Genomic DNA, 24,972 nt, shown 5'->3' with positions numbered 1-24,972 from the left:
GTCCTTCGCTGCCATGGTCTCCAAGGCCATCACACATCCAGCCTCACTCAACAGTATGGAGAAGGTTTTTAAATCCAGCCTTGGAACAGCATAATATCCATCCCAATGGCACTTATTTACAAATATATATATATATATATATATATTTTAGGTAAATATCTGAAAGCAAGAATATTTTCTCACGCTGACAGTCCAATCACTATTTCCTCCCCCCTGCAATAAATGTTTCCTTCTGCAGTCAAAAAAAAAATCACAGCTAAAGCATATGATTATAAAACTGTAAAGCTGTCAGTAGCTGAACTGAGCTAAGCACTGCTCAGCTAGGTTGTACCAGTGGAGTTCAAGTAAAGAGCAAAGTATGAAAATTCATATTGTTTTACAAAATGCTTTTTGGTATGAACCCTCCAAAGTGCTAATACTGGGGCTATATGTAGAACACATGGAGTCATGTCATTATTATATATAAAACCTATATATTATAGAAATCTCATATAAAACTGTATTATATATTTTAGATAAATATTACACAGTATATAATACTATTTATTGTGGTTTAAAAATGTAATTGCATTATAAATTATATAATACATAACATAAGTACATGTTACGATATTTTGATTTATGTAACGTAAAAACCATCCCTGAAAAAAATGTATTTATTCTGCCAGGTCAAGCCCTCAAAACATGCAAGGTGCTACCTTTGCACTAATTTTTGCCACCCTGCCTGTGTGCACACTGAAGTAGTTTTTGGTGACATGCCTGGCAGCACACTGGTGTCAGCCAGTCCACGAGGAGTGCAGCCCTGGTCTGGCCACCCCTGTACACCAATCCCTCAGGATCAAGGATACAGAGAAGTATCCCTAGGAGGAGAGCCACTTCTTCACCAGATGATGCTTTACTGACTTTGGGAAACTGGTCCCAGCCTAGTCCTGCACCTACAGATTTTTAGAGAGACAGGAAAAAAAAAGCATCTCCCGGTCCCTGTGCCAAGCTCAGGGCCAGACCCCGACTTCCCACTTTGACATTTTTAAAGCTGCTGTTTTCCCAAGAATTTTCACAAGGGTGCATTTCCCCCGAAAGGGCTCAGCAGAAGACAAAGCAGCACGGAAAATTTCACCCCGAGCAGATAAAACGTGGCGAACTCGCACACACGGAGATGAAGGCAGGGGGCTCGTACTGCGAGGTGGTGGGAAGCGTTAATAAAAAGCAGAGCCACCAGCCCCACCTATAATTTAATTTAAACCTCTATATGTAAAGTTTAACCTAGCGGGATCGCTTTTCCTAATAAACACGCCGGCGTGCCAGGACTGCATAATGTAAACACAGGCAAAGCTCTTTTCAGGCTGTTTCCCATCTCCGGCAGCAGACAGGGAGAAACTCAATCCCCCCACGCCCCGGGGGGATGTAAGAGAAGGTTTATGGCTCTACCTGGAGCAGCTGAGAGGCTGGGGGCGGGGTGGGATGCTCCGGTTGTCGTGGAGCACCCCGGGGAGGATGCGGTGTGGGGGACACAGGGTTTGTGAGCCGGGAGCTGGGCTCGCAGGCTCTCCAACGGAGATCCACACTCCGTGTGTGTGAATAACCTTAATGCAATTGCATTAGGAGAGCGATTAGGGCTCTGCGAGCTGTCACAACACAAATAATAGGAACAAATAATGTTAACCTTTCCGGCTGGAACAGTTTCTCCTTGAGCACTCTGGGGCTGTCTTGGTGGAAAAGCTGAAATATTTGCAGTTTTCTCCAGCGTTCTAGCAGGGTGAAACAGCAGACTAGAGGCTGAGCAGCCTTTGTTTAAGGAAAAAAATTAATGAGCTATTAAATGAAGTGCTGCTTCCTGAGATCAGATGTCCCTGGGCAGCGGGAGTGGCACATCCAGGTGCATGGGGGGTCCTCACATCCTACTGATGTGGAGGGGAAGGGATCTGATGGGGAGGTTGGCAGACTCCCCACCCAGGAAAATATATTTTCTCTATTTTCCCCAGTAGATTTGCTCCTACACAATTCTTTAAAAGGCAGAAACAACGCAAAGGACTGATTCACTCAGAAATCCCATTTGGGAACCTCTGCTTCCCTGCACCTCATTCCCAGGGGACCCCAAAAGGAACCATCTGGGCTTGCATCTCCCCAGTGAAGGCACTGTGGGGCACAAGTCTGATGCTTTCAGGAAGCATGAGATTCCCCCCTGAGAGCAAAACACTAATGTAAGTGGCAGCATTGAGGAAATCCCGACAGAAATCTCTTCCTACATCTCAATCACTCCACTTTGCTTAAAAACACACTTTTTCCTAAAGGAGAGTTCTCACATCAGAGTAATGCTGCAAATGGCTAAAAAAACCCACCTCAAACAAAACCAAATAGCTTTTTGCTATTCAAAATCCTTCCAAACGCATTTAAAAACAAACCAATATTTTGAGATTTCCACTTTGCTCAGGGTGTTAGAGAAGGAAAAATCCCTCCTGCGCTCAGCTCAGTGTCAGGTGACCCACACAAACAACTTCATTTTCATCAGTGATGATGGGAGATTGCACCACTGGGTCAGTCCCAATTTTGTCATTTTTTTGCTGGGTTAAAGTCCCACTACCCCTGTGCTCTATATTTAGAAGCTGTTGAGCATATGGGGGATGTCAAAGCTGTTGGGTTTCACCCTGTGTTAGCAATGGGCCATGCTAGACCAGCTCTGCACGGAGCTTTTAACCTCCATGATGCTGATTTAAGCTGCCTGGATTAAGGGTCAGGATGCCTGAACTCTCACCTGAACCCTCCTACTAACCTTCAAAGTGAGACAGTACCAGCATTTCTCTGTGCCTCGGTTTCCCCAAACTAAGCCCAATGATGCTGCCCTTGCATGTAAAGGACTTTGGGAGCCCTCTGGAAGGGCTTGGCCCTATTATGTCCCTTATAGGGAAGGTGTCAGTGATGGGTCAAGCCAAGCTATCTCCTCATCAGCAATCAGCACCACATGCAGGAGAGTAACATGGGCTGGCCAGGTGGTCCCTCCAGCCTGGGATGCCACCACAACTACCAGGGTGAACCACCTGTCTGGAAGCAACAACCCAGCGTTAACCTGGGGATGCAGCACCAGCAGGAGCCGGATCCGAATTCCTGCAGGCAGGAATTATCACCGTGCAGTGGCCCTTCCCCTAAAAATAGCAGGGTGAGCCAGGCTCACGTCGCATGTGCCCGCCCGAGGCATGATGCTCCCCGCATCATAATGCGGTGTCTGCTGCGTTAATGGAGGGGAGCATGGAAATTTATTTTCAGGTCAAATCCTCATCATCTGCATATCTTCCATTCGAATATTATCATAGGACAGGAGAAGAAAAGGCAGGCTGAATGCAGGAGCACCCCAGGTGTCTGGCCATTGTCAGGAGCTTGCCTCTGCCTACTGCGCAGATTATTTTCCTCTGGTTTTCCCGCCCCAGCTTAATAGGGCTCTGTCTCTCACACGCAGCCAGGAGCTGAAATACCATGCTCTTGTCAGAAAGCTTTATTATTATGGTAAAGATTGTCCTCATTAGATATTAATTATACTCAGCAAAAGCAGGTCCAGGAATCTATTTGTCTCTGCTCGCCGATTAAATTTGCCCAGCTTTGCAGGGAAGGGTTTCAAGCTGGAGCATTAGATTTGTATAGCCTGCTCCAATTGCTGCCCAGAGAAGTTGTGGCTGCCCCATCCCTGCAAGTGTCCAAGGCCAGGCTGGACGGGACTCTGATAAACCTGGTCTAGTGGAAGGTGTCCCTGCCCATGGCAGGGGGGTTGGAACAAGATGGTCTTTAAGGTGCCTTCCAACCCAAACCATTCTGGGATTCTATGAGCCTAACTGTTCCCCCAGCACTACCAAATCCACCAAGCCATGTCCCCAGGTGCCCCAACAACACATTTTTTAAATCCCCCCAGGGATGGAGACTCCACCACTGCCCTGGGCAGCCTGTGCCAATGCTTGACAACCTCTTCTATGATGAAATTTTTCCCAGTATCCAATCTAAATCTCCCCTCGTGCAACCTGAGGCAGTTTCCCCTTGTCCTGTTGCCTGTTATTCTGGAGAAGAGACTGACCCCCACCGCACTGTAACATATAATAATTAGGACTGCTCCAGCCTCAGAAAACCCAGATACTGTCATGTCCAAACATGTGCAACTTGGTTGTGGTCTACACTGGTGCCAAAATGTGCAAACCCAAACTAATTACATCCTGTGGCTAAACGGCCCTCCCAACTCAATGCATCTCCCAGCACACTAGAGATGAAGCTTCCTTGGCTGTTTGACCATCTGTTTTCCAGCTTACTCTGGTCCCACTGTGGTGAACTATTGTGGGGTTGAAAATATACTGTTACTTATTTAAGCTTTTGTCCAGTGAGGGGATGGATCCAGTGAGTTGTGGATGTCATCCACAACCCACAAAAATCAGTAGGTTCATTTTTCTTCCTCCACCCTCCTCACTCTCCTCCCTTACTCCATTTTTTTCTCTCTCTCTTTTTTTTTTTTCTGAAAGGATAGAGCTCGTGCTCTGCTTTCTTTCCTACTTTTTTATGGGGTGAAAAAGAACAAGTGTAGCTCAGGAATCAGTCATGGGTCATGACACGGCCCCTCCAACCACCACCACTCCCCTTCCCACACATGGCAGAGGTACCCAATGCACACCTGGTAAAGCGAACTTCACAGATATTGCACATATAGGGCTTCTCCCCCGTGTGGGTCCTCATGTGCCTGGGCAGCTTGCCGGCTCCCATGATGACTTTGTTGCAGATGGGGCACTGCTGGGATGCCTTGGGCTTTATTTTCCTCTCTTCCTCCAGGGGCCATGGAGGAAAAACTCCTCCGAACTGGGTAGCGCTTAAGAAATTCAGATAAGCGCTATAGTCAGTCTCTGCCTTAATATGCCCTAAGGGAGCCGCTGCGGTGTTGGCAAACATGTCCTTGAAGAAGTCATTAGGGAAAGGAGGCGGAGGCAGGTCTTCCTTCTCTTCCTCTTCCTTGATCTTCCTCTTTTTGATCACCAGATCCAAGGGGCCGTTGTCTACTTGTGGTTCCTCCAGCTGGGAGAAGGAGCTAAAGTCTCCGTTCCATAGATGGGGGAAGAAGCTGGGGGCGAAGGGAGAGAGAGCTGGCCTTCTTTCCGGGATGTTTGCCTTAGGGTACAGGTTTTCACTTAACAAGGACTCGATGGAGAAGTCTCGTATCATGCCCAGGTGTCCAGAGGAGTTACTGGCTGGGAAGTGATTTGGAAAATCTTTAGGTGCTTCTGGATATGCTTCTTCGGTAAGATCAGACTCAGAAGGGCTTTGGTGGCAGCTTACTTCTTGTACATCGGTTAGGTTCTCCTGATTGACGAAATCTTCCACTTCCTCCTCCTCCTCTTCCTCCTCATCTTCGTCTTCATCTTCGTCATCATCTTCGTCCTCTTTGTCATCTTCCTCTTCGGCCTCTCTGTCGGGCTCCATGATTTCAAGGCATACATTGATAATGCTCTGGATCTCCAGCATCTTGGCAGCGCTGAGGATGTGCTTGACGTTTGAGGTGGTGATGGTGAGCGTTGAGGTGTAGGCGAACTCGAGGATGGCAGAAAGTGCTTCAGGCTTGACAAAGTCAATCTCGTAAACATAGGGCTGGTCTGTTAAAGTGCCGGTAGTGAAAAGTTTTTTGAAGTACTTGCTGCAGGCAGCCAGGACGGAGCGGTGGGTGCGGTACTCCTGGTCCTGCACGATGAGGATGACATCGCAGAGGAGCCCGTCGTGCCGCTGCTCGTTCAGACCACACAACACCTCGCTGCTGTGGTTCGGGAAGGGGATCCCGATAAGATCTTCAATGCCATTGGCCATATTCTCATTTAGTGCCCTAGGACAAAGCACAGGCAGCAGAGTGTTAGCAGGGGATTCCCAATCAGTGATGTCAAAATGATGCTGCCTTGTCCTGGTGTCCTTCTCTCCCCCACCTCACTTGGACCCCTGTAATCACCTCCCACTTGCACGGCCCCACTGTGTCTCCATGCCACCTTCAGCTCCTTCCAGGTCCTCTGTGATCTAACCTCTGCTTCCCTCCACATCTTTTCATCTCCTTCTTTGTCTCCATCCTCCTCTACTCGATTCCCACTCCATTCACCTTTTCATAACCACCACAAGTTCCCTCTTCTCTTTCACATCCCTCCCCCAGGAACCTTGTGCAATGACTCCCTCCCATCAGGTTTCTTCTACGTCCTCCCAGAGACAACATTGTTCCAGGCACATGTTGGATTTGCCCTGCCAGGAGCTATGTGGGGAAAGTGTGATGCTGTATTGCTTCACACTGCCAAGTCCCAGCACCCACACAGCTTAAACAAGGAGAGCCAGGGAGTGCCCATCCCATCTACACCATTGTTCTTGGGACTGGTATAACTGGATGTCCCAAATAGGAGGGTCATGGCTACTTGCTGCAGTAGGAGAGTGATCCTAATGGACAAGCAGGTATCCACTACTGCTACTTCGTGCCTGGAATTTATCCCACATCATCTCAGCATGTGGACAACCCACACAGGAATGTCTTGCTGAGGGATCTGGGAGTGGGGAGGCAAGCAAGGATTTATGTCACGGTGTACCTAAATGCTCAGAGGAAGAAAAAGAGGGAGCAAGGACCTGGCCAGACACAGATTGCTGTCTGCCATCTTCTCCCATGAGCTGAGCTTGCTTCATTCCCAGTCCTGCTTGGACTTGTCAGCATGGTATCAAATGCCCTGTGCATCTGGCAGACATCTTCCCCTGCTAGAGCAGTTTTAGCTTCAAAGGAAAACTCGGAAGCAAAAAGCTCACACCCAAGAGGAAAACCTGATTTCTTTTTGCCATTTTTTAATCTGTAAGATGTTTCCTCTTTCACATGGCTCCAGCAGCCCTTGCACATGAGAAATCCCAGGAAAGGAGAGTGATTTCCTCCAGCAGGCGACGAATACATTAATCCCCTCACACACAGAATACATCAAACAGACAGAATAACTTTGAATACACTAACCCTTTGGAAACCCCCAGGACACAGAGCATGTGTTCAAGCAGTGTCACCTCTACCAGCCCCAGCTTGTGGCCCTGCTGCAGGTAGACACCCAGTTCAGAGCCGAGCAGTTCACCCCCAAGAGAACTCAGGGTACCTGTAAGTGAAACTGCAGCCCCCCTCCGCCCCCTTTCACACAGCTTGAGACCACCATGTTCCCAATCCCACCCTCTGCACCTCTGTCAGGTTCCCAATTCCACCCCACACCACCTCCGCATCTCTCCCGGGATCTATTGCTGTGTCCTGGGTGTCCCTCCCTGCTCAGGGTCTGGCTGCACTCACTCCAAACCTCCTTCCCACCAGCTGTGGGACCTGGACTACCTCATGGTGAGGGGCTGGCTCCCACCTTCCCATCTGCCACCAGCCCTCAGGGGTGGAAAGAGCCTGGCCTGATGGAGGTTGTCCACAAAAATCCACACTTCACCTTGTCCAGGAAGCCAGCGACCCTTGGCGAAGCCCGAGGGGCCCCTAGAGGGGATCAGACTCAGCAGTGAACATTCCCGTGGGAAAAGGAATGCTGTCTCCCTTCTCCTCCCTCCGCAGGGCCATGCTCCAGCTGAGAACTCGCAGATATCTCCCTCATACCTGACCAGCACTGCCAAAAACTCGCATGTGGGAGCCAGTGAGCAAAGGCCTTGGGAAGATGGTGCAACCCAGACGGAGCACACCTGGGGACAGGTGATGGACCACAAGCCTGGCGGGAGCCACACGGGGAGCAGGCACAGCTGTCCCTGACCAGTTAAACCTCCCAGGGGGCTGGCACCATGGGAATCCCTCTGCAGCCACCTCCCTATGCCCAGAGTTGGGGGAGGAACCAGGAATTACAGCCCCCCGAACCCCTTCAGCCCCAGCCACCGGCACTTTTGGTCGAAGGAGGATGCTCCAGCCCCGTGTCCCGTGGTGTGCCCATTACCTCCACGCTAATTACCTCTGTTGTCTGAAACAAATTGATTCATTACAGTGTGCTGTGCTTAACCACATTAACCAGCTACACTCCTCTACGAGCCCCACCAACTCCATATCAAATCCCCCTTGAAAATCGCCGATAAATGACAGCAAATCCAATGTGTTCTCCAAGTGGAGTGTGAGATAATAAATAACCCTTGAGCCAGGGAGGAAAAGACAACTTCCTTTTTTAGGGCTTTGTATCCCGAATAATAAGCATGAACAATTAAATTGCTATTGCTGTTTTCATCTTCTACTCATTTACTTTTGTTTGGAAGGAGCATTAGTGTTAAAGGAGCTCCTTGCATGAAGGAACATGTCTTCCTACAAGCCTATTTTGATCTTTTACTGCCAGTTCATCCCAAGTGCCAAAGATTAGAAAATCAGAATATTAGACTAACTTGAGAAATGTTTTTATAGAGGGTTTTTTCTGGGCACTAAACTTCATTATCCCTAATCAGTGAATTGTTCACTACACAGCAAGAAAAAATTGAATTGGGAGATCGAGGGGGTATGTCAGTTATATATATTTATATACATTTTATATATATAAACTATATAAAAAATTATGTTGCTTTTGATGGAAATTGATTGGTTTTCCTTTCTTTTCCCTTCCTGGTCCTCTTGAGAAGTGGTTCTGTTAACCACAGTGCTTAGGCAAGCCCATAACTTTACAGGATGCTGGCAAAATTGAAGGTGATTCATGTCATTTAAACGGGGGGGGGGGGAGGGGGGGGAGAGAGGCAGAGGGAGAGAAGCAGCCCGCTCATTTGCATACATTTGCATTTTTTAAACTCGCAGGGTGGTTTGACAGCTCTGGAGCTCAGTGAGCTTGAGAAATGACCTTATGGTTCCCATGCCCCCGGGGAGGTTGATGGCCAGAGGCTGGAAGTGTGCTGAGCCTGACGTTTTCCTTCCTCCCCCTCCCTCCTCTCCCTCCTCCTGCACTCCCCCCTTCCCTTCCCCAAGCCAAGGGTGGGGTCCTCAATAATAACAGGCATAAAAATAGCATCTGATGGTGACAAATGTCACCAGTGCACGCACACACACACACACACACACACATGCAAAAGCTGAGTAGACGACATGGAGTTAAAGAGAAAAATCCCATTTTATAATAGAAAATTACAGCATTGTTAAAATAAACCGGAGGGAGATGGTGGAAAGGGTGGAGGGCACCTAAAATAAATGTATTCTGCGAATGACAGCGCGAAACATTGCATTTATGGTCATGCTTAAAACTCATTCATTACTTTCTTGCCAGGAAAAGCACGATTTATAAAAAAAAAAAAAAAAAATTATGCTGGGAGATGCTATTCGGGTGTCAGACTGCTTCTCCCCACATTCTGCCAACAGATTTAGTCACTTGAGGCTGCAACAGGAAAAAAAGGGGGCAGGGGGAGCTAAGCTTTGTACTCTTTATGGATGAAAAAAACCCAAATACAAGCCGGGGACCACAGAAATATTATAAACCACCTGCAACCTGGGCTCCCTGGGTGACCCAAAACTCATCCAGGCAGTCCTCTGCTCAGAAACCCCTTCTATTTTTTTTTTAAAGGTTTTTTTAAATCTTTTTACTTCAAGCTTCTCCAGTATAATACAGCACCTGCAAGCCAGTAATGTAAAATTGAAATACCAGAGAGAGAGGCGAAATGCTCATTTAGCATCGTGGTAAATTAAAAAACCCCAGAAGTATACTCAATAGATTCTACAGATATGTGCATTGAAAATAGATGAAACAAACTAATATTGCCTATTTGTATGGGTGGAATTTGTATGCACCCTATTTGTATGGGTGGAAATGGAGGATGAAGCTCGGAGGAGCCCTGGGGAAGATGGGACAGGATACTGCCTCTGGATCTCAGTGTTGCTCAATGTTGGGAGCAGGAGACCTGTGACCTGTGAGGGCTCCTCACCAGCACTTCCCTTTCCCATCTCCTTCCTCATCCTCAGGGACAAAGACCTGGGAAGCTGAGCCCTTGGAGGAGACAGCCCAGGTTTGGGATGGGGATGCCCCCTTCCCAACTGCTCCATCCGTGAGGATAACGCTTCACAACCTGAGTCTTAGTTGGGAAATGGCAATTTTGGCCTTTAATTGTATGCTGGCATGTAACATAATTGCCATAACGTGCAGCATTTCAATATTTCAGTATTTTAATACTCTAACATTTTAATATATTAATATCACAGCACATTAATATTTTATTGTTTGTATACTGTACATATTTAAAAATTTACATTAGTATTGTACATATTTATATTTTATGTGGGTTTATTTTATATTTTGATATCTGTATAGAGATTTTTGGAGCAACTCACCTTGAAATGTGCATTGATTGGACTTCTCTTTGCTATGATTTTCCCCTCAGGAAGCTGCTGGTTCCTGACTACCTTTCTTTTTGGTGTGCCTATAGTCAGTCTCCATGGGACTGCCACCCCAAAGACATGAGGGTGCCCCAGGGTAAGCTGGGGATGCAAACAAGCTGCCCCCCCATGCTGGGCTCATTCTGCATTCAGCACAGCGGGGGAAGGAGCCTGAGGCTCTGGCTGATCTCTGCCTGCTACTGGTGTCAAAATGTCATTTTTCCAGGCAAAACAAGGTGTCTCTAGTTCTTCTTTTCACTCCCTCTGTACATGAAGTGGGCTTTGGGGTGCAAGCCCAGGGATAAGTCTGGGGTTGGACATCCCTGGACACTGCTCCCCCATCCCATCCAGATCCTGCCCCCCACTCCCCAGTCAGTCCTTGCTGACACAAAACCCCCGGAGGAATTTGAGCTTTACATCTGAAGCATGAGGCCACCCAGCAAAGCATCCCAGAGGTGGCAAAACCAGGATTCCGGGTGCTGAGCATCCCAGGCCACCCCAGCCTCCTGCCTGTGTCAAGAGAGGGAGTCAGAGAATCACAGAATGAATCCCAGAACGGTTTGGGTTGGCCTTAAAGCCCATTTCATTCCAACTCTCTGTCATAGGCAGGGACACCTTCCACTAGACCAGGCTGCTCAGGGTCCCATCCAACCCGGCCTTGAACACTTCCAGGGATGGGAGAGTCATCAGGAGATCTCATCATCTTTCCCCATCCTGATTTGTTTTCTACCACCACCTCCCCTGCCCAGGGCACTGAGCAACCTGAGGCACAGATGCTTTGGCTCTGCTGCTTTGCTACCTGCTCCTCTTTCCCAATCCCTGCTCCAGGCTGCAGGAACAGAGGCAGCAGCCAGGGTGGGCTGGCTGCTCTCCCTCTGCATCCACCCGTGGTCCTGTCTGTGTAGACCTGCCTGCTACATCCATCAGCCCATAAATATATGTGGGTTATTCCCCCCCCCCAGTTTTATTTGTGCCTTTTCATAATGAGGCAATTAAGATGTGCATGTGAGATCACCCTAATCTGTCAAAATATTACAGCTACTTTCTATGGAATACTCTGGCCAGTGATGGATATCTCCTGCTACTGTTATTTGGTGGAAAAACACTGGCACAGGTTTCCCAGAGAAGCTGTGGCTGCCCCACCCCTGGAAGTGTCCAAGGCCAGGTTGAACGGGGCTTGGAGCAACTTGGTCTAGTGGAAGGTGTCCCTGCCCATGGAAGAAGGTTTAAACTAGACAGTCTTTAAAGGTCCCTTACAACCTAAACCATTAAATGATTTTTTTTTAGGGGCATAGGGATGTTGGGGTTCTGTTCCTGCATTGCTCCATGACCTTGAGCAAGTCCCTTGTGCAAACATCCCTGAGCAAAGCCACCCACATCGACACCCTACTCGAAGTTGGCCCCACAGGGACAACACCACTGCCTCAGCCAAGCACTTCACTCCAGTCCGGGAGACCAAGAATGAGTTGGGATCCCTAAAAGCCTATTCGAAGGCAGGCAGACAGCCATTGTTTTTTTTTCTTTAATTCAAAAAAAAAATAAAAATAGGAAGCTGAAAAACCTAAAATAGGCAAGTATTTCCTCAAGCGCACCAGCCCTCTGAACATCTTGTCTCCAGGAGAACATGTTATTAAGCCACCCACCCCAGTACCAAGCGTTTCTCCCCTCCGGCGGGAAGGTGGGGCAGAGCACTCCTCGCCTTTCAATCACTTCCCGGTGAGGTGCCTGAAACGATGAGGAAAACGTGGCGACACCAACCGCTGCCTCCCTCGCAAGGAAGTGATTGGGTTTTTAGAGGACAGGAGCCACTCTGCAGACCCAAAGATGGTGCTGTGGGAGGGGAACCGCCTCGTAGCAATAGCACCAGGTTTTTACTGCCGGGCTGGGCACCCGCCCCAGCCTCCCATAACCGGGACCAGCCTTCCCCTTGGGACCAGCCTCGCTCGGGAAACGCAGGGTTGAGCTGGGAAAGTTGGGGGTGTTTGGCTTTTAAGAGGTACACAACCAGATCATCCACTCAAAATTGAGGATCTCGCCACAAAACTCATGGATTTCGCTTAGGTGTGGACAAAGGAGAAAAGGGCGGAGGTTTCCAAAGTGATGCTCTGGGAAGGAAGGATGCAGAGAAGGTCACATTTGCCATGGAAGACACTCGTTTGCAGCAAGGATAGGGAGGAAGCCCCATAGTGGCTGCAGAGGTGGCATCACCCCACATGTCTCCTGGCAAGGGAACACCTCTGTAAATGGAACAGGTCAGTAAAATTTAAGGGGATGATCCATAGGACACCAATGCAAAGGCCAACCAGAGCCCCAGCAATGCTGGCACAGATGGAGACCTCCCACTGGTGCTGGGAGAAGAGGAATGGTCAGGGAGCCACGTAGGGGACAGCCCAACCCATTTTGGCCAGGCCCCACAGAGTCAAGGATGTGTGAGGTGGAAGAGCCCCAAAAGTCGAGCACGGTTTGATCACATAATTAAATTTTTTAGGCTTTGGGGATTGAGATCACACAGGTGACCTTCACCCTGGTATTTCTCCATTACCTACTGGACTCTTCAATATTCATACTAATCTCTGAACAAAATCCTTGGGCATACAAGGATTCATCCGTGTCAACATCTGGCTGGCAAGTTGAGCTCATGTGAACTATGTATATTTGCACATACTATATAAAACTGAATTTTTTTGGCTGGAACTATTAGTTTCCTATAAGCAGGCCACCAAAAAGCCATCTTCACTTAAGTCCCATGAGGGAATCCAAAATAGAAGGTGTTCTAGAACCACCTCCACTGCTTTCAGTGATCCCAACAACTTCATATTTCACCCCTTCTCTTCCCAGTTTCCAAAATCCATGCAGAAGTTTAGCCAGCCAAGCAGAACTGGGGCACATCAATACTGGAGATCTTCAGGATATCTCTGCTACAGCATTACTAGGGAAGGACTATTTGCTTAAGGAGGTAAATAGTGATTACAGGTGCCACTCATTTGCTCGTCAAGGTGTGGAAGCCTAAGTGTCTCCTGTGCCCTTTGTGAATCCATCCCGGTGAATTTTTAAAGACTGCTTATACAGCACAGCAAATATCATGCATCTCCCAACAAATCCATCCCTGCAGGTTAACTCCAGCCTCCCAGAGCCTGGAGTACTCCCTGGAGTACATGAAGCACTCCGTACCTCAACAACTTAGTTTACGTACAGATACGATCTGGCAAAATCGCAAATTATGAATCAGATCATCCCTCAGTGACCTGAACAGTTGGATGCTACTGGTTGTACTGCGGATTTGCTGCTGCTGCATGACCACCAGGATCCAACCCCAGTTCATGGGGTATTTTAAGTTAAGGCCATATTTTCTGTCCTCAGTTCCTCTATGGGCTTGTTGCTCAGGCTGAGCTCTCGATTGGCACATGGTGATGAACAGGTTGAGTTCATGGCAGGGGGTTGGAACTACATGGTCTTTAAGGCCCCCTCCAACCCAAACCATTCTGTGATTTCTATGATCACATCACCAGGACCATGCCCCAGGGCTCTCCTATTTCCTTGGAAACAGTTCTTGGCCCCCAGATAAATGCCAACAGGAGCCCTGGCAGGGCCAGAAGAGAGTTCAATGCCTTCTATAATTGAAGGGCCACGTTTTCACTTCAGTCTCCTCTTTCCGGCTCGTTTAAATTACCCAGCACACCTCCCAGTTCCAGAGTTTATATAAAGCTCCAAAAACCAGCAGCTCTGGGTCACTTCTGGGTGGCTGCTTGATGAAGTTTGCATGCTGCATGACAAGTGCCATCTGATGCGCCGAGCAGGTTTTGGCAAAGGGGGATCCTGGTGATAAATGGTCAAATAAATGTAAACAATTAGCAGAGCTACATCAAAGGCACCGCCTGGCTCCAGATGGTGTTTTGAGGGCTTCATCTATGCACAGAGCAGGGGCAAATTAATTAACCACAGGCAGGCAGGTACCAGACAGGAGACTTTATAGGATGGTCACACCTGACCACAGTCTTTTCTTTCAGCCTTATCCCCCACCCCTATTCAAGCAGCTCCTTGGAGGTCTGGAGCTTGAGGGGTTGCTCTGGGCACCATCTCCCTTCTCTCTGCTGAGGTTTCAGAAGATGCTGCAAGGCTGGAGATGCTCAATATCCTTTTATTTTTCCTTGAAACCCTCAGAGGTCCCTGTCTACATGATTCTGCATAGCCTTGATGCTCTCCTGACCATGCTCCAGATGATGTTGCTGGTGAATATCTCCCCTCCATATGTATCTACATGCACACACACACACACACATACACACATATACCTCAAACATGCATGGGAGGGGGCAATATGTTAAATGAAACAGATGAGTTTCCAGTCATCTTCTGCAACCACCCCACTCTCAAGCAAACTCATTGTCACTTCAAGTGACACAATCCCCCTCCCACGCCACCAAAAGGAGGGAAAAAAAAAAAAGAGAGCAGGAGGAAAATCCCCAGATTTCCCCAGACATCCACACGAGAGCTGGCCTGGCTGAGCATCAGGTTGCTGGTCCCTCCAGCAGCTCTGACATGAGATGGATGAGGGGCCATGAGGTATGTGACATCACTGGTGGCTTTTGTGCCCATGTGTTTGCAGCTGCTCTCCTCCACCACCTTTCCCTTGTGCAAGATGCCCAGATCCTACTGTAGGGAGTGATATAGGATAACTATATATATATATGTATATATATGAATGATATATCCCTATGGACACACGACATTGCAACCCAATGAGCACATCAGTGGTGGGTACCTCCTTTCAGCACGGCCCTAAAAATATCCAAAAAAGCCATTTCCTTCCATTCTGAGCTCCCCTGGGAGAACAGGCCAGCCCCTTCCCTCACTCCCGTCCTGTTCTTCTTCAGAGCCAGAAAAAGGAAAAGAAATTAAAAAAAAGGCTCCTATTGAATGCCGCACACACACTGGGTGGGTTCGCTTCCTGACGCAAAAAAAAAAAAAAAAAAACCAAAAAAAACCCACACCAACAAAAAACCACCAAAAACCAACCAAAAAAACACAACCAACCACAGCGGAAAAATGTGCCCAGCTTAACCATGGAAAACTGGTTTGGCTGCCGTCCTTCTGGAGTGGACGGGATTGCGAGGGACTTGGATGCGGATCCGGGTGAGGCTGTCACCAGCCTGCGCGAAAACACCGCTCCAAAATAAAACACTTTTTTTTTTTTTTTTTTGGAGGGCTCCAGAAAAGCACAGAGCGAAGGATGGGCATCCAGCCTCCCCCTCCTCTCCTCTCCTCTCCCCTCGCCCCCCGAGAGAAAGCCACCGGCGGGAGGACTTTGGGAATAGAAATAAAAGGGTCAGAGCGCTCGCACATTAAATGAGAAGCAGATGTGTGCCTGCTCGCCAGCCTGAGTCACCGCGGGAGGGTGGGGAAGGGGGGGTTATCGCTATTTTGGTGCTGGGTGTGGGGTACAGAAAACAATGTGAGGAGAAGGCGGTGCAGTGTTTGAGCAGGCTTAATATCGGCTTGGGAGCAGGTACAGGCAGGCTCCAGGAGTGGTGGGGTGGGAGGCTCAGCTCGGTGGTGGCATTGGCAGCAGCTGCGCTCCATCCCCTGCCTGGGCAGGACTGCTCCTCCAGACCCTCCCCAGCCTTCCCCACAGCGTCTCAGAGCATCCTCAGTGGCTGAGGAATCCCTGTTAGGGCGGGTTTTTTTTGCTGGTCCCCATTATATCTCCCAGTATCATCCATCCAGGAGGAGCCCCCAACCATCCCCATGCATCGGCCAAGACATGAGGCGTCTCCAGACTCACACCAGCTTTGTCCTACCTCTCACAAGGCCACCTCAGGAGCTAGTACTTCTCCAAAGCACAGCTTGCTCTGGGCCAAGCCCCATAACACAAGCTCAGCCTCACCTTTCAGTTCCCACTGTGCCCTGTGCTGCTGACACTGTGTTGCCATTCATTAGGCTCATAATCCCACAGGTATTTAGGAGAGAGGTACCTCAGATTGGTCTATTTAACTCTGGCATAACCCAAAATATTTTATTCCTGCTTGACTCTCGTGAGAGTGCAGCCTCATTGATTTGTAATTGCCATTTCAGTCCTGGAGCTCTAAGCACACGAGACCCCGTGCTACGCCTGGGCCAGAACAGCTCCAACACAGACAGGAGGTGGCTTTTGGATAGACATGTTCATGGATGGTGCCTCTGCAGAGCATCTAATCCTGCAAACCCAGCCTGCAAAGACACGGCCCTTCCAGCACCACCACCCCACTATCTGTACCACGGGCAGAAGGCTAGTCCTGGGCTTGGCCTATGCTGCAGCAGTCAACCCCAACACAGGATGAAAATTCAAGACCCTGCTGCACAGAAGAGACCAAATCCACCCAGATTTTACCTGAGAGTGTCTCCTCCAAGTGACCTACAGCCTGTGCCCCATAGAAGAGGGGAGTTAGGCAGAATGGGTGAATATTGTGTCTCCCCACCCTTTGCTGTGCTGAGGGGGACTTTCATGGATGCTCCATCCCTGGAAGCAAGGGGTGGTGGCTTTGAACTACATCAGACTAAACAGAAGGAAGAAATTTTTTCATGATAAAGGTTGTGAGACACTGCCACAAGCTGCCCATACAGGTGGTGGATGCCGCATCCCTGGAAACACTTAAGGTCAGGTTGGATGGGGCCCTGAGCCCTGGAAGGTGAAAGGTGTCCCTGCCCATGGCAGGGTGTTGGAATGAGATGACCTTCAAAAGTCACTTCCAACCCAGACTATTTGATGATTCTGTGATTTCATGACCATTTTTTTCTGCAAGCCAACATTTCTCTGAATCATATGTCCTGACCATGATGAAACCCCAGCGAGATGCCATCACGTCTCCAACCCTTGAGCTGGGCCTTTCTCGTGGAATTACTGCCAGGTTTCAGCACAGGATGGTCAGGGAAGGGGGATGAGAGTTTCATCCAGATTTTTTATATGTAAACCAACCAGCTAATGAGCTCTCTGAAGACCACAGGTAATATATGAGCATAACCTTATAGTGTGGCCCAAGCACTGAATATCCAGAGGCAACTCCCTGTCTTCTGGGGATGATTTAATCCAGCTCTCAAGGTTGCAGAGCAATTTAACTGAAGATCAGGGGTCAGATTCAGATTTCATTTGTGCCTCAGCTCCTTCTGTGTGAGAAGTCCCTGGTTTCTCTGCCAACCTGCTCATAAGCTAAACAGCAGCTGAGTCCTCAGCTCAGCCCTGATCCTGCAAAGCCTCACCCGCCTGAGCAATCCGTGCGATCCGGTGGGGCCCACCCATGCCCAGCTTGGTAAATATAGTCAAAGCTGGTGGAGAACCAACAGAAAAAAAAAAAATAAAAAAAAAATTGAACTCTCCCTGGAAGAAGAAAAAGAAAAATATCTACTGCTTAAATGTTTCAGCTCAAACACATGGAAAAAAGAATAATATTGAAAATCAATAGGATTAACTTTTCAACCAATGCTTCTGCGGGCAACCAGGGGGTCTGAGGGAGTAGGTCCCCCAGCAAAGCAAGCCCTACGTCCCAGCTGACTCCATGCACATGCCAACTCACAGTCTGATCTGATTTAAACCAGCTGAGCTGTAAATGAGGCTTATAATGGAATTGGCAAATGACCCTTCCATACAGCATCGCAAACCAACAGCACTCAAAAATAACCAGGGGTCGAGTCAGGACTCAGCTCTCGGCCCAGGATGAGTGCAGGATCTGGGGGGCATCACGCCTCAGGCTACAGAAACAGCCCAAGCAAGCAGGGAGAACCCCTAGTTTGTCCTCTATTTAGAGGGATGACCCTTCCAAAAAAAAAGAAATAGGGAAAAGGAGGAGAAAATGCAGCCCTGCCATGCAGAGAGAGAGAGTCTCTCCTGTTTGTGTTGGCCTATCCTGAACTCCAGACAGCTTCCAACTGGAACCCAGAAATGCTGATGGTGTTTGGAGTCTGTCTGCATCCCTCCCATGACGTGAAGAGGCATTCAGGATGATGGGCTAGGATGCTGGTAATTTTTTTTCCCCTAACAACTATATTTACTGTTACATTTTGAACTCCCCATGCTGTCATTACAATGTCAGATGAAATTACATGTGTGATAACCATAACATCAACGCATGCACAAGTTCACAAAGGCTTTACAAGGAAATATTTTTAAGGGAAGAGGGAAACTGCTCACATGCCTGAACTCAAAGGGGACGTCCAAAGGAGTCTCTGAATTACAGGGCACTGGCTACAGCCTGAACTTGGCCTTGCTGGAACTGAACAGATGGATTTTACGCTTTTTTGGGGCTTTGCTGGGCAAAATGTATTTTTATTTATCCTGGTGTAATTCTGGATTGACTTCAGGGATTTAACTGATGCTATTCTGGACTTGCACCAGCACGAAGAGGATGAGGATGTTGCACTGGTCTGCAGGACAGAATTGCAGAGTGTTCTGAATTCCACTGAGCTTCTGTGCTGGAACTACCACGACAACCACAGAATCCCAGAATGCTCTGGGTTGGAAGGGACCTAAAAGCTCATGCAGTTCCGCCCCTACCACGAGCAGGGACACCTTCCACTAAATCAGGTTGCTCCAAGCCCCATCCAACCTGGCCTTGAACATTTCTAGGGATGGGATGGGGAAGCACAGCTGGTTTGTAACTTACAGGAAGACCTGTGTGGGCCCAAGAGCTAGAACAGAGACAGCTACACCACTGCAAAAGCATCTTATGTCAAGGTGGCTTATTCCCTTTCACATATATGCCCCTAAACAGCACTTCAAGTCTGAGGACAGATGCTCTTTCCTGATCCAAGATGTGCTAGAGTCAAAGGAACCCCAGCTTCTCATCCACTACCAGGCCAGAGGCAACTGCTCCACACAGCTCAGCCAGCCTTCGAGGTTGTCACGAAAATCCCCAATTTCCACTGGGAAAAAGCAGCAATCAGATTTCTTCCAACTGCAGTGGGCAGCTGGGTGAAGGGAACTCAGCTGGTGCTCCTGTAGTATGGTTCCAGCAGCACAGTCACAGAGGCAGCAACCTCCAGGGGAGAGGCATCATCTCCCACTGGCAGAGCTGGATGCATAAGGCAACATCTGTACAGCTCTGATGGCATCTGCTTAGGGGAAAGTGGTACAAGTATAACTAGACCAGTCTAGTTAAAGTGCTACAACTTCCTGACTAACCTACAGGACGTTACAGACCAACCTGGCAGTGCAGTGTGGCAAATGGAGCCAGGCTGAGAGAGAGAGGGTTGTTCAGCCTGGAGAAGAGAAGGTTCCAGGGAGACCTTAGAGCCCCTTCCAGTGCCTAAAGGAGCTCCAGGAGAGCTGGAAAGGGACTTGGGACAAGAGTCTGGAGTGACAGGACAGGGGAGAATGGCTTCACATTGATAGAGGGTAGGGTAAATTTGAATATTTGGAAGAAGTTCTTGGCTGGGAGGATGGTGAGGGCCTGGTACAGGTTGCCCAGAGAAGCTGTGGCTGTCCCATCCCTGGAAGTGTCCAAGGCCAGGTTAGAGGGGGCTTGGAGCAGTCTGGTCTAGTGGAAGGTGTCCTTGCCCATGGCAGGAGGCTTGGAATCAGATCATCTTTAAGGTCCCTCCAACCCAAACTGCTCAATGATATCCACCAATATCCAAAAACAGGTGTTTTTGCTCTTATACCAAAAAAAAAAAAAGAAGTGCAAACATCTAACACAACAGCAACCCCAAGGATTTGTGTGTTGGGAAAGGGCATTGCATGTGCATAGAGAACACATGGCTGCCTCCCCATACTCTTCCCAGGGAATGGGCTTGATCCACCTCCTGAGTGAAGGACTGGGGGATGCTCTGTGCGTGTGTGTGCGTTTGGGCAATGACCTGAAGAGCATCAGCAGACGCAGAATCACTCACACTGTGCTAGGACCTACTTTTTGTCTTGGGTGGGAAAACATCAGCATTTCACCCCACTTTCCCCACCATTTCCCTGCCTGCATTTTGCATTTCCTTCCACAGCACAAACACGCCAGCCTTTGGTTAAATGCGTTACAGCTATTTCTCTCTCAAGGAGAGGAAAATTCACCAATTAAGGAGCTACAACAAAAGCAGACACTTGGAAACATCTACCTCTCCATCCACCCACCTCGCCTCCCTCCTCTGGGCCTTTCTAATCCAAATTATGCTGTTTCATACTCGCAACACATGAACAAAATACCCCTTTGAAGCGTATTAATTTCTCTTCCCCGTTTGTCCGTGGAGACACACGGCAAAAAGGGGTGTAAATGCAATCTCTTGCATTTCATAGGGGTTTATACATATATATATATTTTATTTTTTTTTTTAATCATTCAGCCCTTCCTAGGCATGGGCAGGACCCCAGCAGCTTGCCAACAACGCACTTCAAAGCCGCACACCAGCTCTGGATGAAACACCACCACCGCAGCATGCCGGGGACTTTCCTCTTCCAAGCCGGTACTTCAAAATATTTATAAATGCACTTAAGCCCCGCTCTGACCACTGCCTCTATTTGCAAACCCTGCCCTGAGATTCATGTCAGGTCGCGGGGAGTTCCGCTCGCATTGTTGGCATACCTGAGGAGAGGCAGAGGGACTCGCTCCCTGCACACAGAACAAAGCCCCGAGTTATTGCAGAGCTTTGCCCTCCACCGAGTGCAATTATGGTTAGAGAAAACCCTTGTTTATAGCAGAATCCTTCCAGTCGGGGAAAAAGAGATTTAATTATAAGGTAATGGTGCTGTGGGCGTGTGTGCGAGCAGAGCGCAGATGTGGCCACGAGCAGGGCTGCTCCCCCTGCCCAGGTGGTTGATGAATGGCTCCGGCTTTTGTTGGTGGTGAAAACAGGGATTTGGAGTCTTCCTCCACGGCTGCTGAAGGTTGAGCACTGAATCAGGGGATGGAAAGTACGAAGAATTAAAAAAATAAATAAAAAAAAAAAAAAAAAAAAAAGCCAGGAGAGACACCTGCATCACCTGACTAGGAATAACAGGAGGGGAGGCAGATGGCCAAAATACCCAAACCTTTCCCCTTTTCCCTGAGTTATGGCCTTAGAGACAGGTTTGCTCAGGTAGGTCATGAGAATCCTGGAATGGTTTGGGTTGGAGGAACCATAAAGCTCACTTGTTCCACTCCCCTGCCATGGGCAGGGACACCTTCCAGTGTCCCAGGTTGCTCCAAGCCCTGTCCAACCTGGCCTTGGACACTTCCAGGGATCCAGGGGCAGCCACAGCTTCTCTGGGCAACCTGCGCCAGGCCCTCACCACCCTCCCAGCCAAGAATTTCTTCCCAATGTCCAATCTAACCCTGCCCTCTGTCAGTTTTAAGCCATTTCCCCTCATCCTATCACTATCTGCCTGCGTAAAAAGTTGTCTTCCATCTTTTTTGTAAGTTCCCTGTAAGTACAGAAAGGCTGAGGTTTGGTTCAAGCTGGGTTTGGTTTCCACTCCCCCTTCCAAATGGTATTGCAGAATCAGAGCTCAATGTGAGCTGTTGGCATTGTAGACATAGAGATGGGCTGTAGGATTTCATAAGCCCAAGAGTTCAATCAGACCCTTATAAAAAACACCTTTAGACAAAAAGGTACATTCCAATGACATTCAGAGCTCCTTGATTCTGCCTATGCCAAAGTACATGCTCATCAACTGCGTGCAGCAGAGAATATTTTTCTAGCCCTGTCTTTTCTTCCACTTATTTTAAGGAACAGAGTGTGGTTTCCCCTCCTGTGTTTCTCATATTTTGCTTAAAAATAAAATTTGAACCTATATCAAACCAAACAGCTTCTTGCCCAAGGTGGTAAGAAAAAAAAAAAAAAGAAAAGGCTCTTCTATGGTGAACCCATCAGGGAAAGAGAATATAAATCCCCCCGCGGATTTATTCCACCAGAAGCACCCAGCCCCCAAAAACCAGTGCAAAATTTGCAGTAGATCCTTCCTACCATGGCACATGACTTCTTGGAAACATATAAAGCATGTAATAGAGCGTGGTCTGATTTATACTTGGAGCAGGGCATCTTTAATGGCAGCAGGAGTGCGGGTGTAAATCTCCAGGCATGGAAAAATCAGACGCATCGCCCCAGTCCTCTGGATTCGCTCAGCTCTGAATGCCACTGAATAAAAATGAGGCTTTATGGTAAAAAAAGAGGGACATGTCCTTCTGCTGGATAGGAGAGATTTCTAAGGGCACAGTGCTATAAATAATCATTCAAGCCAGTTTGCAAGTGTCTCATGTAACCCATGATAAGCCACAGAACAGGTATTGAGAATACAACAAAAATGATCAGAGGGCTGGAGCCCCTCTGCTCTGGAGACAGGCTGGGAGAGCTGGGGGTGTTCAAAAGAGAAGAGAAGGCTCCAGGGAGACCTTAGAACCCCTTCCAGTGCCTAAAGGGGCTCCAAGAAAGTCAGAGAGGGACTTTGGACAAGGGTATGGAGTGACAGGACAAGAGTTGCTTCCCATTGACAGGGGATTCCACTTAGACAGAATGAAGAAATTGCTTATGCTGAAGGTTGTGAGGCCCTGGCCCAGGTTGCCCAGACAAGCTGTGGCTGCCTCTGGATCCCTGAAAGTGTCCAAGGCCAGGTTAGAGGGGGTTTGGAGCAGTCTGGGATAGTGGAAGGTGTCTCTGCCTGTGGTGGGGGACTGGACTCGATTTAAAGCCCCCTTCCAGCCCGAACCATTCCACGATCCTATGAAGACTCAGTGGCTTGAATTAGAAGTGGAGCTTTGGTGCCCTCTCATCAATCACACCTTTCAAAAACTGTAAGCCTGCCCTGTTCATGTGCACAACCAGACACCTACAGATCCCCCTGGATGTACACAAACCCCCTGCCATCCCACCCTGCACATGGAGGGGCTATGCACCCAGAAGCAGCCTCCTCTCCCTGCCCTTTCCACTGGTGGATCACGGGGACAGTTGATGTATGAAAAGGGACAATGCCATGCTCACTCCTCCACCCTGCAGACAACCCATCCCTAAGATTTTATGCCCATCCTGACTCCAGAACAACACAAATAAATATGAATATCCTTGGGAGTAAGCAGGGATAGGTAGCAGTGAAGCATATGGGTGCCTCCAAAATCCAGTTTAGTAATTTCTCTTTATTGCAAACTGCTGCTCTTCAGACAGTGTCTGTCCTGTCTGCAGAGCAGAAACCCACCCACAGCAGGCCTGCTTAAGTCCTAAATGACCTTCTTTATCCTTTGACCTTCACCAAGGGCAGGTTGCATCTCTGCTCTTTAGGTGCATTTGAGTGTGAAGACATTGGATAAAAACCTATGAGATAACAAAGAGGAGGCTGCTTGTGAAAACACACACTGAAATGAGAAACAAAATAAACAGCCAGTCCTAAAAGAGAAAACTCCTGCCATAAAGCAGATTTTGAGAGGAGAAAAAAAAAAAAGAAACGGTCATGCACTGCCCTGCTTTGCTAAACAGGCAGATGGGACTTGTATTTCTCTTCTGAAACTTTAATGGAGGGATATGATTCTGCTGCAAGCATATTTTATATGCCTGGCGATTAAAGAGGAAGGGAAGGGTATAATTTATAGGTTTGTGAAACACAGAGGATAGCTTTCTGGCTGCAATGTTTCATTATTTTCTTGTTATTCCTTTTATTCTTCCTTTTGCTCCTAGGCTTGATGGATGGGCAGCAGTGGAGACAGAAATCTTCCTGTTATACTCACAGGGCAGGTACTGAATCAGCAACCATGGTGGCTACACAAGCTGCACCTCTCTGAACAAGCCTGAGACAAAAAAGAAGTGTTTCAGTGTATCCCTCAGTCCCTACAGCACTTTCCAGCTCCTACAGCCACCTCACCTCTCGCTGGTTAGCAGGCTTCACTCTTTCAAAGAAGAAGGTTGAGCCTTCATTGGTTCTTGATGTAGATGGGAATGTGACTTGGCCAAGCTCTTGCCCCACCTGATCCTCCAGGCCTTGCATTTTCAGGGACAATCTGCTCCTCACCCTTTGTGCTCTGCCAAGACCCTGGCACTTCCCACCCCTCCCACCTCAGGAGGAAGCAAGAACCACCTGTGTTTGCCTAAAGAGCCACCTTGTAGGCAAAAGGCCTGGTGGTCCTGGTGGCCAAGAAGGTAGCCAAGAGTCAGTGGCATGGCCTTGCAGTGAAGATGGCCAAACACACATTCAGTAGAATTAACAAAAGTGATGCCCAGAGGTCAAGGGGAGTGATCTCTCTGCTCTATTCATCACTTGTGAGACCACAGATGGAGCACTGTGTCTAACTTGGGGTCTCCAGGCAGACATTGTCACTGTGGAGGCACACAGAGGGGATGAGGGAGCTGGAGCACATGAGGTGAGAAGAGAGGTTTGTTCAGCCCAGAGATGAGGATGTGAAGGGGGAATGTCACTTTTTCATCTAACTACCTAATGATTAATTATAGAGAAGAAGGGAGTCAGACTCTTCTCAGCACACAAGAAGCCATGGACAGAAGTTACAGCAAAGCAGGTTTAGATCAGATGCAAGAAGAACATTTTCAGTAAGAGGCTGGTCAAGCCTTGAACCATGAAGCCAGAGAGATGTTGGGATCTGTGTCCTTGGAGATACTCAAAACTCAACCACACAAAGGCATGAGCCTGTCCAAGAGCAGGAACTTGAATCAGGAGTTTTCAAAGGTCCCTGTCACCAAAACCATTCCCTGAATCCATGCTCTGGTTGTGCAGATATGGA

The 24,972-nt window shown here is 48.4% G+C and overlaps 1 protein-coding gene and 1 long non-coding RNA gene across 5 annotated transcripts in view; one reads left to right on the top strand and one right to left on the bottom strand.

Annotated features, from left to right (window-relative positions):
* Window positions 1-24,972, bottom strand: part of ZBTB7C (zinc finger and BTB domain containing 7C) — a 155,337-nt gene that overhangs the window by 7,485 nt on the left and 122,880 nt on the right. For all 4 annotated transcript variants that reach the window (XM_064642952.1, XM_064642953.1, XM_064642954.1 and 1 more), the window contains one exon: window positions 4,643-5,836. In XM_064642952.1, the coding sequence (XP_064499022.1) occupies window positions 4,643-5,836 (1,194 nt within the window). The remainder of the gene's footprint in view (window positions 1-4,642; window positions 5,837-24,972) is intronic.
* Window positions 18,823-24,056, top strand: LOC135407493 (uncharacterized). Its single transcript, XR_010426893.1, has 3 exons — window positions 18,823-19,028; window positions 20,621-20,740; window positions 23,918-24,056. It is a non-coding gene; the product is annotated as an uncharacterized LOC135407493 (long non-coding RNA).

Source organism: Pseudopipra pipra, chromosome Z (genome assembly GCF_036250125.1).
Source record: "Pseudopipra pipra isolate bDixPip1 chromosome Z, bDixPip1.hap1, whole genome shotgun sequence".
In the NCBI taxonomy this organism is placed as follows: domain Eukaryota; kingdom Metazoa; phylum Chordata; class Aves; order Passeriformes; family Pipridae; genus Pseudopipra; species Pseudopipra pipra.
This window is presented reverse-complemented; position numbering and strand designations above follow the sequence as displayed.